This window comes from Ascaphus truei, chromosome 15, assembly GCF_040206685.1.
Source record: "Ascaphus truei isolate aAscTru1 chromosome 15, aAscTru1.hap1, whole genome shotgun sequence".
Classification (NCBI taxonomy): domain Eukaryota; kingdom Metazoa; phylum Chordata; class Amphibia; order Anura; family Ascaphidae; genus Ascaphus; species Ascaphus truei.
In genome coordinates, this window is record NC_134497.1 from 5,593,163 (window position 1) to 5,606,033 (window position 12,871).

General features: G+C 45.8%; 1 protein-coding gene across 1 annotated transcript in view; it reads right to left on the reverse strand.

Annotated features, from left to right (window-relative positions):
* The window catches only part of SYCP2 (synaptonemal complex protein 2), a 51,876-nt gene that overhangs the window by 10,064 nt on the left and 28,941 nt on the right, over positions 1–12,871 (reverse strand). Inside the window, exons 30-39 of the mRNA XM_075572606.1 lie at positions 12,500–12,674; positions 12,268–12,322; positions 5,769–5,775; positions 5,482–5,667; positions 4,653–4,857; positions 3,418–3,671; positions 2,652–2,813; positions 1,678–1,765; positions 597–767; positions 245–375 (exon numbers count right to left, since the gene is read on the reverse strand). Of these exons, the coding sequence (XP_075428721.1) occupies positions 245–375; positions 597–767; positions 1,678–1,765; positions 2,652–2,813; positions 3,418–3,671; positions 4,653–4,857; positions 5,482–5,667; positions 5,769–5,775; positions 12,268–12,322; positions 12,500–12,674 (1,434 nt within the window). The remainder of the gene's footprint in view (positions 1–244; positions 376–596; positions 768–1,677; positions 1,766–2,651; positions 2,814–3,417; positions 3,672–4,652; positions 4,858–5,481; positions 5,668–5,768; positions 5,776–12,267; positions 12,323–12,499; positions 12,675–12,871) is intronic.

A 12,871-nucleotide genomic window follows, 5' to 3' on the forward strand; every position in this document is an offset into this window, starting at 1 on the left:
TTTACATTGCCCAAGTCCAACCTGCTTCCTGGGCTTTATTGGGATATATCCTAACACAGGGGCGGCCAACTCCAGTCCTCAAGGGACGCCAGCAGCACTCCATGTGCTGAAGCAGGGATATCCTTAAAACCGGACCTGTTGGTGGTCCTTGAGGACTGGAGTCGGCCACCCCTGTCATAAGGTATTATGGTAAATCTTTAATGAAGAACAGAAAAGAAACATATCCCTTCAGTAGGTGATGTACCTGAATTTTTCTTGTAAACTCCTTACTGATTTTCTGACACATCACCCCCACGCCCGAGTCACTGCCCTCCCAGACAGACCCGTCCATGGTGGAGACTTCATTTCCAGACACAGTGGATAAACTCTCTGAAACTGAACAAATACACGCACACGTGATCTACATGCTTAACATGTCACAAATGCAATACTGCTGTGCTTAAGGGAAAAAACTCATGCTTAAAGGTCTGTCTTCCTTTTTATAGGAATACTTCAGAAGTTTGAGGAATAGTTAGTCAATGGGCTGATGTATTTGTCAAGCACCATTTTTAAAAAGATGAGCCGTAAAAAAATTCAGTGATTAAGATTGTCCTTACCTCTGCAAGTGAACGCTGTCACTTCTTTGGATTTAAAGAGCTTCCGGGGGTGCAGCTTTGGTTTCCGGCGCTTTTCTTTGTGGTCATCTTCTTCTGTATTGTTGTCTTCAGAATCGCTGTTTGCGTTATATATGCGCTTGAGGTTTGATGCTGCAGTGCGCACTGTGGGACCTTGAATACAGCACGGGTTAATTCAGGGGTGCGCAAAGTTTCGGAGCTGCGCCCCCCTGCTTGGAAGCCCTAGGGCTCACGTTCCCCCCGTCCTAGGACCCGGCGTCAAATGACGCCACAGGTCAAGTGACGTAATTTCACGTCACCCGGCAGCAGCATTTGATGCACGTTGCCATGGCGACGCGTCACATGACCCCACCCGTGGCATCATTTGACGCCGCGTTGCCGAAGAGCCTGCAGAAAGCAGGTAAGATAAGTTCATTTAAATGCCCTGGGGAAGAGCGCAGGGCCTCTTTAACCGCCGAGTCCCCCTAGAAAATCTTGCGCCCCCCAGTTTCCGCACCTCTGGGTTAATTACCACTTAGCACTGCAGCGGACAGTGTTTCTCTAGCACTGAAAACATAATAACGTGACGTTACCTAAAAAACACGATCAGACATTATTCTCCCTGAGCTAACACCATATTCACTGAGGTAAGCATATGCAAATATATTTTCATTCTTTCTGAAAGTGGCTAGAAATCACAGTGCGATATATCTGCTGAAGCGTGCGTCTCTAGTATTACTGCGTTGGACCATTTATAAAGCTCGAGATACCTTGTATAAGACAGCGATTATAATACCATTCATTCATTGCTCCCAATCATTTGCTTTTTAACCAAATACAATTTTTTTTCTCTGGGAAATATATTATAATATCATGTCTATAATAAGATTCGGTGAGATCATGTTGTTGTTGTTGTTGTTGCAGATGAAGGAATTTGTATCCCGTAATATCTAACGGCCAATGTGCAATGTATTCATTACTTACATGACTTTGGAAATGCAATGGATGACCTTGAATTAATAAAAGAAAGAAACTGACCCCAGGAGGGGTCCATACTACTGGATTCTGCTAAAACGGGGCGTACCAGATTCGTGGACATTAGTGTGAAGCATGTCACTCCCTGATTTTCTTCTTCCACTAGAGACAGACTGACAGGAGGCAGAGCTGTTGTCCTGAAAACAAAGATACATTTTGCAGGCGTTCAACATTTTCCAAGGAAGCAAAACACATGTTGTCTAAAGTCAGAAATCAACTAGAGAATCAAATATGAAATCAGCCCGGCTCTGCTGGATGGTAAGAAAGGCGTTTTTTCAAGGAGGAACCTGGGGAAATATATGGTCGTGTGTAATGATCACATTGCAAAGCTGATATTTGATTAACTTACCCAAGGTCTGGTTAGCAAACATTATTAAAGACATTAGAAACATGTAAATGTATGAGTTAATTGGTCCCAGAAAATATATCTCTTAATCAGACCCAAACAGGGATAATAAAGGATGTTTTTCGGAAGCTTGTGGCTGTACAAAAACACGCTGGTTATTAATATATTAATTGTTGCACGTAGGTGAGAAAACGACGATTTGGCAGCTTTTCCAATGTATCATGTAAGATGCGTGTCAGGCAGAGCATATGAAGGCCCATACTGAGGAGGAGAGAGTGCAGATGTAGCGGTCGTTATTACCCATTAAGAACGAGTTAATGCACAAAACAACACGTTGAATAACATGCGTGTTCTCGCCTTAACCATTGTTTTCAATAGCACTGTTGGTACATAACGTGCCAGCGCTCACACAAGGCATTGCGTTAACAGGTGCAATAATGTCTGCTCCATCGGTATAAAAGAAGGCGGATGGATGGTGGATTCTGGTTCCCAGCTGGGAAGTGTTTCATATTTAAAGGCAGGGACCAGCTGTGATTAAATAATCAGCCTGCTGTAGCAAGGCAGATTGCAAGCTTGGGCTGGCGTTGCTGCTCCCCCATGTGGCAATTGCTGGTTATAACCTTCTAGTTCAGTGTAGGGTTATTGTAAATATATGTTTAATTGGCTCTCTTACTCACCTCTGTCTTGTTTTGCTTTCCCGCGGCTGATATAAGCACCTTGTTAGAGACAGACGTGGTTGTGTTTAGAGGTTGCTCCTGTGTTGCAAGTTCTGGTGGAGAAAGTTCCTTATTTATACGGTCTATGGCAGATTTACTCAGGGATGGACGAGTCAAAGTGGGCTGCAGATAAAGCCAAAATCTGTCGATTAACAATGGGAAGCACTAAAGGGCTTTAGTGACAACAAGGAGCTTTAACACATCACCCCGCAATTGTTTAATTTTTATTTTGAATCATATAAAAACACATGATTTGTTAAGCCAGGCAAGGCCAACTCTCGTCCTCAAGAGCCACCAACAGGTCAGGTTTTTAGGATAACTCGGCTTCAGCACAGGTGGTTCAATCAGTCCCAGCTTCAGCAAAGGTGGCTCAGTCAGCTGAAGCAGGGATATCCCTAATACCTGGCTTGATGGTGGCCCTTGAGGACTGGAATTGGCCGCCCCTGGGTTAAGCCATTCACATAAAAAAAATGTGACTTGGGACTGAAAAACCCTGGGAAGAAAACACTGCAAAACCCATCAAGAAATGTTCCGTAGGTGGTAACAAAATAACTGATGATACGCTCATTATGACTCATTAAATATTTCCAAAATCTTAAAGCATTTAAATAGTACAAAAAGTTGACGCTAAATGATTTTTACGAGGCATGAAAATCAGAAACCCATCACAATATTTGAATTGCAAACGTCAACCTTATTTTGGTCGCCGTGAAAACATGCTTCTTACCAGAGACACGGGGCTGGAAGCCAGAGAACAACTTTCTTTCCCGCTTATTGCCCTTTCTATAGACTTTTCCGCGGATTTGACCCATTGGGCGCGGTCGGTTTTCCCTGCTGCGGAATAAAATGTCGCTGCAGAAATGCCGTTGGATTTATCTGGAGTTACGTTTTCTGGGGAGGAGCTGCACAATGAAGGCGAGGAGGATCTTGCAATAGTCGGAAGTTTGGTTTTTATTTCAGTATCTGACACATATTCTTCACCTGGAATGTAAAACAAGGGATATCATTGCTTTGTATCACTTAGCACAGGGGCGGCCAACTTCAGTCCTGACGGGTCAACAACGGCTCAGGTTTTCAGGATATCCCAGCTTCAGCACAGGTTGTTGACTGAGCCACTGATTGAGCCACCTGTGCTGATGCTGGGATATCCTGAAAACCTGAGCTGTTGGTGGCCCTTCAGGACTGAAGTTGGCCGCCCCTGACTTAGTATGTCGCAGGGCTTGAATTAGTTTTAACTGAAAGCAAATTACTTATTCGTTATTGGATCTATTCCGTTCTAAACGTATGTAATATAAAGCAGCATTCCAAACTATTAAAAACAATGACATAGGTGTAAAGCAGAAGATCTCCAGACCGGAACTTCATTAATTTCAGCTGACCTACGTAGAGGGCGCCGGACACATGTCGTTGTGGCTATTGGCTCTTGTGCTGTGACAGATTTAAACTGCCATATTGTTTACCCAGGCGGATATGGTAAAGAAGGGGGGACCCCGGACCTGAAATCAAGGCGGTTCCGCTCTGCAGACCCCCTGCTTCCCACGTTAAAAAAACCGCTAGGCAGAACCGCACCTTTAAGACTACACTTAGTGCAACCTTTTTTTTTATTAAACCTGCTAATACACTCCGATAGACAATGAGTATTGATGAGGTTGCCAAGTTTTGTGCAAACGCTGGAGGCAAGAAATATCAGTCATGCCAAGAGTGCAATCTGCTCCTTTCTACTTTTGCATTAATAAACAAAAAAATAAAGCCGGATTTTTTTTTTTTTTTTTTTTATCATAGCCCGAATAAGTCGCCCGCATTAAAACAAACGGCTTTTGTCAGCACTTGCAAAGCATAGCGCTGTAACAGTGGCAAATACATTTCCTGTCTCTGGATATAAAACATCTAGAGCATAATGTGAGAGAACTGAACAAGGTGCCGCGCAATGTCACATTGGAAAGTACTTGTATGTATACTCACATCTAACCTGCTCGATGGACGCAGGGCTCACAGGTGACATCGCTGGCTGCGCACATTTGGCGGTTTTCTTGTTAGCTGCTGTCTTGGTTTCTATCTTGGGTTGTTTCTTTTGAGGTTTTACAGGACTGGGTTTTATAGGACTGGGTTTTTCAGGCTTCCTCGGTTTTTCCACAGACTGTGGTTTCTTTGTTTTAGGCAAATCATACTGGAAACGTAAAATGACACCTGTGAGATATCGACTAATAAACATATATATAGTTTCCTCCCGTGTCCCGGGGAAAAATCAGTCTAAAACTGTTATAACAAGGCAAAAAACGTGCTGCAAACATCCAGTGAAACATCATCATTTAAGGTTATCGAATTGCAGAAAAAGGAATACACGTACTGTAGCATTTTATATAAAGACTGACGGCATTATACTCCCATGAAATGATAACGGAGGGCTGGGAGGAAGAAGTGAGCAAAAACACAGACAGGTGATATCAATCTCCCTACTGACATAGGCCCCTATAACCAGTACATAAATGTGCAAGTGTTGTACTGTATATATGTATATATGTATATCTTTATTTATACAGCGCCATCTATGTACATAGCACTTCACAGCAGTGTTACATGGGATATAATAGGAATAAGTGCTTCAGGCACAAAAGTAACATTAGGAAAGGGAGTCCCTGTCCCAAAGAGCTTACAATCTAAGTGGTAAGTAGGAAGAACGTACAGAGACACTAGGAGAGTGTTCTGGTAAGTGCGTCTGCAAGGGGCGACGGTCGATGTATGAGGTGTATAGCATCAGCCACGGTGATCAGTGTTATCCAGAAATACCTACCTGGGGTTTGAAGATGGCCTTCCTGCTTGGGGAGGGGGGTGCTGGCTCTTCGTCAGACTCCGGTTCAGAGTTGGAGATTTCCTTATAACACTTGCTTCTTATTGCTGCTCTCCGAGGGCGCTTGTGCATGTTCTGCTCAATGGTACGTTTGGGATTCTCTTGGTTTGATTTACTAGCACATGTTGCCTTTCAAAACAAAGAAACCCAGTCTATCCAATATTATAGTGACTCACATGTTATAACACACCTTTAGTACAGTATGTAAAAAGCAATTAAAAAAAGCTAACCTGGTGACTAAAGCATTACACCAGGGGTGGCCAACTCAAGTCCTCAAGGGCCACCAACAGGTCAGGTTTTCAGGAGAGCATTGTGAGAGCATTTTCCTGCATTGTGCAGAATTCTCCCCACGTGACTGCACTGTGCAGAATTCTCCCCGCGTGACTGCATTGTGCAGAATTCTCCCCGCGTGACTGCACTGTGCAGAATTCTCCCTGAGTGACTGCATAGTGCAGAATTCTCTCTGAGTGACTGCATTGTGCAGAATTCTCCCTGCGTGACTGCATTGTGCAGAATTCTCCCCGCTTGACTGCATTGTGCAGAATTCTCCCTGAGTGACTGCATTGTGCAGAATTCCCTCTGAGTGACTGCATTGTGCAGAATTCTCCCCGCGTGACTGCATTGTGCAGAATTCTCCCCGCGTGACTGCATTGTGCAGAATTCTCCCTGAGTGACTGCATAGTGCAGAATTCTCTGAGTGACTGCTTGTGCAGAATTCTCCCCGCGTGACTGCATTGTGCAGAATTCTCCCCGTCTGACTGCATTGTGCAGAACTGTCCCCGCGTGACTGCATTGTACAGAATTCTCCCTGAGTGACTGCATTGTGCAGAATTCTCTGAGTGACTGCATTGTGCAGAATTCTCTCTGAGTGACTGCATTGTGCAGAATTCTCCGAGTGACTGCATTGTGCAGAATTCTCCCCGCGTGATTGCATTGTGCAGAATTCTCTCTGAGTGACTGCATTGTGCAGAATTCTCTCTGAGTGACTGCATTGTGCAGAATTCTCTCTGAGTGACTGCATTGTGCAGAATTCTCCCCGCGTGACTGCATTGTGCAGAATTCTCCCTGCGTGACTGCATTGTGCAGAATTCTCTGAGTGACTGCATTGTGCAGAATTCTCCCTGCGTGTCTGCATTGTGCAGAATTCTCCGAGTGACTGCATTGTGCAGAATTGTCCCCGCGTGACTGCATTGTGCAGAATTCTCCCTGAGTGACTGCATTGTGCAGAATTCTCTGAGTGACTGCATTGTGCAGAATTCTCTCTGAGTGACTGCATTGTGCAGAATTCTCCGAGTGACTGCATTGTGCAGAATTCTCCCCGCGTGATTGCATTGTGCAGAATTCTCTCTGAGTGACTGCATTGTGCAGAATTCTCTCTGAGTGACTGCATTGTGCAGAATTCTCTCTGAGTGACTGCATTGTGCAGAATTCTCTCTGAGTGACTGCATTGTGCAGAATTCTCCGAGTGACTGCATTGTGCAGAATTCTCCCCGCGTGACTGCATTGTGCAGAATTCTCCGAGTGACTGCATTGTGCAGAATTCTCCCCGCGTGACTGCATTGTGCAGAATTCTCCCTGAGTGACTGCATTGTGCAGAATTCTCTCTGAGTGACGGCATTGTGCAGAATTCTCCGAGTGACTGCATTGTGCAGAATTCCCTGAGTGACTGCATAGTGCAGAATTCTCCCTGAGTGACTGCATTGTGCAGAATTCTCTCTGCGTGTCTGCATAGTGCAGAATTCTCCGAGTGACTGCATTGTGCAGAATTCTCTCTGCGTGTCTGCATAGTGCAGAATTCTCCGAGTGACTGCATTGTGCAGAATTCTCCCCGCGTGACTGCATTGTGCAGAATTCTCCCTGAGTGACTGCATTGTGCAGAATTCTCTCTGAGTGACTGCATTGTGCAGAATTCTCCGAGTGACTGCATTGTGCAGAATTCTCCGAGTGACTGCATTGTGCAGAATTCTCTCTGAGTGACTGCATTGTGCAGAATTCTCCGAGTGACTGCATTGTGCAGAATTCCCTCTGAGTGACTGCATTGTGCAGAATTCCCTCTGAGTGACTGCATTGTGCAGAATTCTCCCCGCGTGACTGCATTGTGCAGAATTCTCCCTGAGTGACTGCATTGTGCAGAATTCCCTCTGAGTGACTGCATTGTGCAGAATTCCCTCTGAGTGACTGCATTGTGCAGAATTCCCTCTGAGTGACTGCATTGTGCAGAATTCTCCCCGCGTGACTGCATTGTGCAGAATTCTCCCCGCGTGACTGCATTGTGCAGAATTCTCTCTGAGTGACTGCATTGTGCAGAATTCTCTGAGTGACTGCATTGTGCAGAATTCTCTGAGTGACTGCATTGTGCAGAATTCTCCGAGTGACTGCATTGTGCAGAATTCTCCGAGTGACTGCATTGTGCAGAATTCCCTCTGAGTGACTGCATTGTGCAGAATTCCCTCTGAGTGACTGCATTGTGCAGAATTCTCCGTGTGACTGCATTGTGCAGAATTCTCCCCGCGTGACTGCATTGTGCAGAATTCTCCCTGAGTGACTGCACTGTGCAGAATTCTCCGAGTGACTGCATTGTGCAGAATTTTCCCCGCGTGACTGCATTGTGCAGAATTCTCCCCGCGTGACTGCACTGTGCAGAATTCTCCCAGCGTGACTGCACTGTGCAGAATTCTCCGTGTGACTGCATTGTGCAGAATTCTCCCCGCGTGACTGCACTGTGCAGAATTCTCCGAGTGACTGCATTGTGCAGAATTCTCCGTGTGACTGCATTGTGCAGAATTCTCCCCGCGTGACTGCATTGTGCAGAATTCTCCCAGCGTGACTGCACTGTGCAGAATTCTCCGAGTGACTGCATTGTGCAGAATTCTCTCTGAGTGACTGCATTGTGCAGAATTCTCTCTGAGTGACTGCATTGTGCAGAATTCTCCGAGTGACTGCATTGTGCAGAATTCTCCCCGCGTGACTGCATTGTGCAGAATTCTCCGAGTGACTGCATTGTGCAGAATTCTCCCCGCGTGACTGCATTGTGCAGAATTCTCCCTGAGTGACTGCATTGTGCAGAATTCCCTCTGAGTGACTGCATTGTGCAGAATTCTCCGAGTGACTGCATTGTGCAGAATTCTCCGAGTGACTGCATTGTGCAGAATTCTCCCCGCGTGACTGCATAGTGCAGAATTCTCCCTGAGTGACTGCATTGTGCAGAATTCTCTCTGCGTGTCTGCATAGTGCAGAATTCTCCGAGTGACTGCATTGTGCAGAATTCTCTCTGCGTGTCTGCATAGTGCAGAATTCTCCGAGTGACTGCATTGTGCAGAATTCTCCCCGCGTGACTGCATTGTGCAGAATTCTCCCTGAGTGACTGCATTGTGCAGAATTCTCTCTGAGTGACTGCATTGTGCAGAATTCTCCGAGTGACTGCATTGTGCAGAATTCTCCGAGTGACTGCATTGTGCAGAATTCTCTCTGAGTGACTGCATTGTGCAGAATTCTCCGAGTGACTGCATTGTGCAGAATTCCCTCTGAGTGACTGCATTGTGCAGAATTCCCTCTGAGTGACTGCATTGTGCAGAATTCTCCCCGCGTGACTGCATTGTGCAGAATTCTCCCTGAGTGACTGCATTGTGCAGAATTCCCTCTGAGTGACTGCATTGTGCAGAATTCCCTCTGAGTGACTGCATTGTGCAGAATTCCCTCTGAGTGACTGCATTGTGCAGAATTCTCCCCGCGTGACTGCATTGTGCAGAATTCTCCCCGCGTGACTGCATTGTGCAGAATTCTCTCTGAGTGACTGCATTGTGCAGAATTCTCTGAGTGACTGCATTGTGCAGAATTCTCTGAGTGACTGCATTGTGCAGAATTCTCCGAGTGACTGCATTGTGCAGAATTCTCCGAGTGACTGCATTGTGCAGAATTCCCTCTGAGTGACTGCATTGTGCAGAATTCCCTCTGAGTGACTGCATTGTGCAGAATTCTCCGTGTGACTGCATTGTGCAGAATTCTCCCCGCGTGACTGCATTGTGCAGAATTCTCTGAGTGACTGCACTGTGCAGAATTCTCCGAGTGACTGCATTGTGCAGAATTTTCCCCGCGTGACTGCATTGTGCAGAATTCTCCCCGCGTGACTGCACTGTGCAGAATTCTCCCAGCGTGACTGCACTGTGCAGAATTCTCCGTGTGACTGCATTGTGCAGAATTCTCCCCACGTGACTGCACTGTGCAGAATTCTCCGAGTGACTGCATTGTGCAGAATTCTCCGTGTGACTGCATTGTGCAGAATTCTCCCCGCGTGACTGCATTGTGCAGAATTCTCCCAGCGTGACTGCACTGTGCAGAATTCTCCGAGTGACTGCATTGTGCAGAATTCTCTCTGAGTGACTGCATTGTGCAGAATTCTCTCTGAGTGACTGCATTGTGCAGAATTCTCCGAGTGACTGCATTGTGCAGAATTCTCCCCGCGTGACTGCATTGTGCAGAATTCTCCGAGTGACTGCATTGTGCAGAATTCTCCCCGCGTGACTGCATTGTGCAGAATTCTCCCTGAGTGACTGCATTGTGCAGAATTCCCTCTGAGTGACTGCATTGTGCAGAATTCTCCGAGTGACTGCATTGTGCAGAATTCTCCGTGTTACTGCATTGTGCAGAATTTTCCCCGCGTGACTGCATTGTGCAGAATTCTCTCTGAGTAACTGCATTGTGCAGAATTCTCTCTGAGTGACTGCATTGTGCAGAATTCTCCGAGTGACTGCATTGTGCAGAATTCTCCCCGCGTGATTGCATTGTGCAGAATTCTCTCTGAGTGACTGCATTGTGCAGAATTCTCTCTGAGTGACTGCATTGTGCAGAATTCTCTCTGAGTGACTGCATTGTGCAGAATTCTCCCCGCGTGACTGCATTGTGCAGAATTCTCCCTGAGTGACTGCATAGTGCAGAATTCTCTGAGTGACTGCATTGTGCAGAATTCTCCCCGCGTGACTGCATTGTGCAGAATTCTCTCTGAGTGACTGCATAGTGCAGAATTCTCTGAGTGACTGCATTGTGCAGAATTCTCCCTGAGTGACTGCATTGTGCAGAATTCTCCCTGAGTGACTGCATTGTGCAGAATTCTCCCCGCGTGACTGCATTGTGCAGAATTCTCTCTGAGTGACTGCATTGTGCAGAATTCTCCGAGTGACTGCATTGTGCAGAATTCCCTGAGTGACTGCATAGTGCAGAATTCTCCCTGAGTGACTGCATTGTGCAGAATTCTCTCTGCGTGTCTGCATAGTGCAGAATTCTCCGAGTGACTGCATTGTGCAGAATTCTCTCTGCGTGTCTGCATAGTGCAGAATTCTCCGAGTGACTGCACTGTGCAGAATTCTCCCCGCGTGACTGCATTGTGCAGAATTCTCCCTGAGTGACTGCATTGTGCAGAATTCTCTCTGAGTGACTGCATTGTGCAGAATTCTCCGAGTGACTGCATTGTGCAGAATTCTCCGAGTGACTGCATTGTGCAGAATTCTCTCTGAGTGACTGCATTGTGCAGAATTCTCCGAGTGACTGCATTGTGCAGAATTCCCTCTGAGTGACTGCATTGTGCAGAATTCCCTCTGAGTGACTGCATTGTGCAGAATTCCCTCTGAGTGACTGCATTGTGCAGAATTCTCCCCGCGTGACTGCATTGTGCAGAATTCTCCCCGCGTGACTGCATTGTGCAGAATTCCCTCTGAGTGACTGCATTGTGCAGAATTCCCTCTGAGTGACTGCATTGTGCAGAATTCTCCCCGCGTGACTGCATTGTGCAGAATTCCCTCTGAGTGACTGCATTGTGCAGAATTCCCTCTGAGTGACTGCATTGTGCAGAATTTCCTCTGAGTGACTGCATTGTGCAGAATTCTCCCCGCGTGACTGCATTGTTCAGAATTCTCCCCGCGTGACTGCATTGTGCAGAATTCTCTCTGAGTGACTGCATTGTGCAGAATTCTCTGAGTGACTGCATTGTGCAGAATTCTCTGAGTGACTGCATTGTGCAGAATTCTCTGAGTGACTGCATTGTGCAGAATTCTCTGAGTGACTGCATTGTGCAGAATTCTCCGAGTGACTGCATTGTGCAGAATTCCCTCTGAGTGACTGCATTGTGCAGAATTCTCCGTGTGACTGCATTGTGCAGAATTCTCCCCGCGTGACTGCATTGTGCAGAATTCTCCCTGAGTGACTGCACTGTGCAGAATTCTCCGAGTGACTGCATTGTGCAGAATTTTCCCCGCGTGACTGCATTGTGCAGAATTCTCCCCGCGTGACTGCACTGTGCAGAATTCTCCCAGCGTGACTGCACTGTGCAGAATTCTCCGTGTGACTGCATTGTGCAGAATTCTCCCCGCGTGACTGCACTGTGCAGAATTCTCAGAGTGACTGCATTGTGCAGAATTCTCCGTGTGACTGCATTGTGCAGAATTCTCCCCGCGTGACTGCATTGTGCAGAATTCTCCCAGCGTGACTGCACTGTGCAGAATTCTCCGAGTGACTGCATTGTGCAGAATTCTCCGTGTGACTGCATTGTGCAGAATTCTCCCCGCGTGACTGCATTGTGCCTTCTAGTTGTTCTGAGAAGAGGAAACACATTGGAATTGTACTTAAACCTTCTTATTGAGCTCCATAATTACCAGCTGTAATGTACACAACTGCTCTAAAATAATGGCTTGTTTTGATTATACGCCGTACTTAGAATGCTCTTTGCAATGCTCTTACCATGGTCCACTTGTTTTCTCCTCTGCGTTATTTTTGGCAATCTTAGTCTGCTTGTCTGCAACAAATACAGGAGTCAATGGTTTAAGTAAAGTAAATCTTAAATAGTGGACAGAAAGTTTCTGTGCAGCAGAAAATAAGTAACGGTCAGTCCTCAAGACACAGTTTTTTAAACTAAAAACATATGTGCAAAATAATCTGATCAATACAAATGATAAAATAATGTAGCGCTTACGTTCTAAGGATCCGTCTGTTTTTTTCACTGTTTTTTGTCTGCTGTAGCCCACGAACTTGGGTTTCTCTTTGCTACGTGGGTAATGAAGCCAACTAATATCGGTTTTGCTCTCATCACCTCCTCTGTCAGTATCGGTGTCACTGAAGATATGCTTCTGGTTATAGTAATTTGCAGGCTGTATAAAAGGAACATATAAAATACTTCTTTGTTGTCTATTTTAGACTTTATTGCTGTCGCATACAATCCAGTACATATTGGGTTACATTCACCTGGTTACTTGAATTACAATTAGTGATCAATAGCGGCATATATATATATATATATATATATATATATATATATATATATCTACTATATATTTGTGAAATGTCT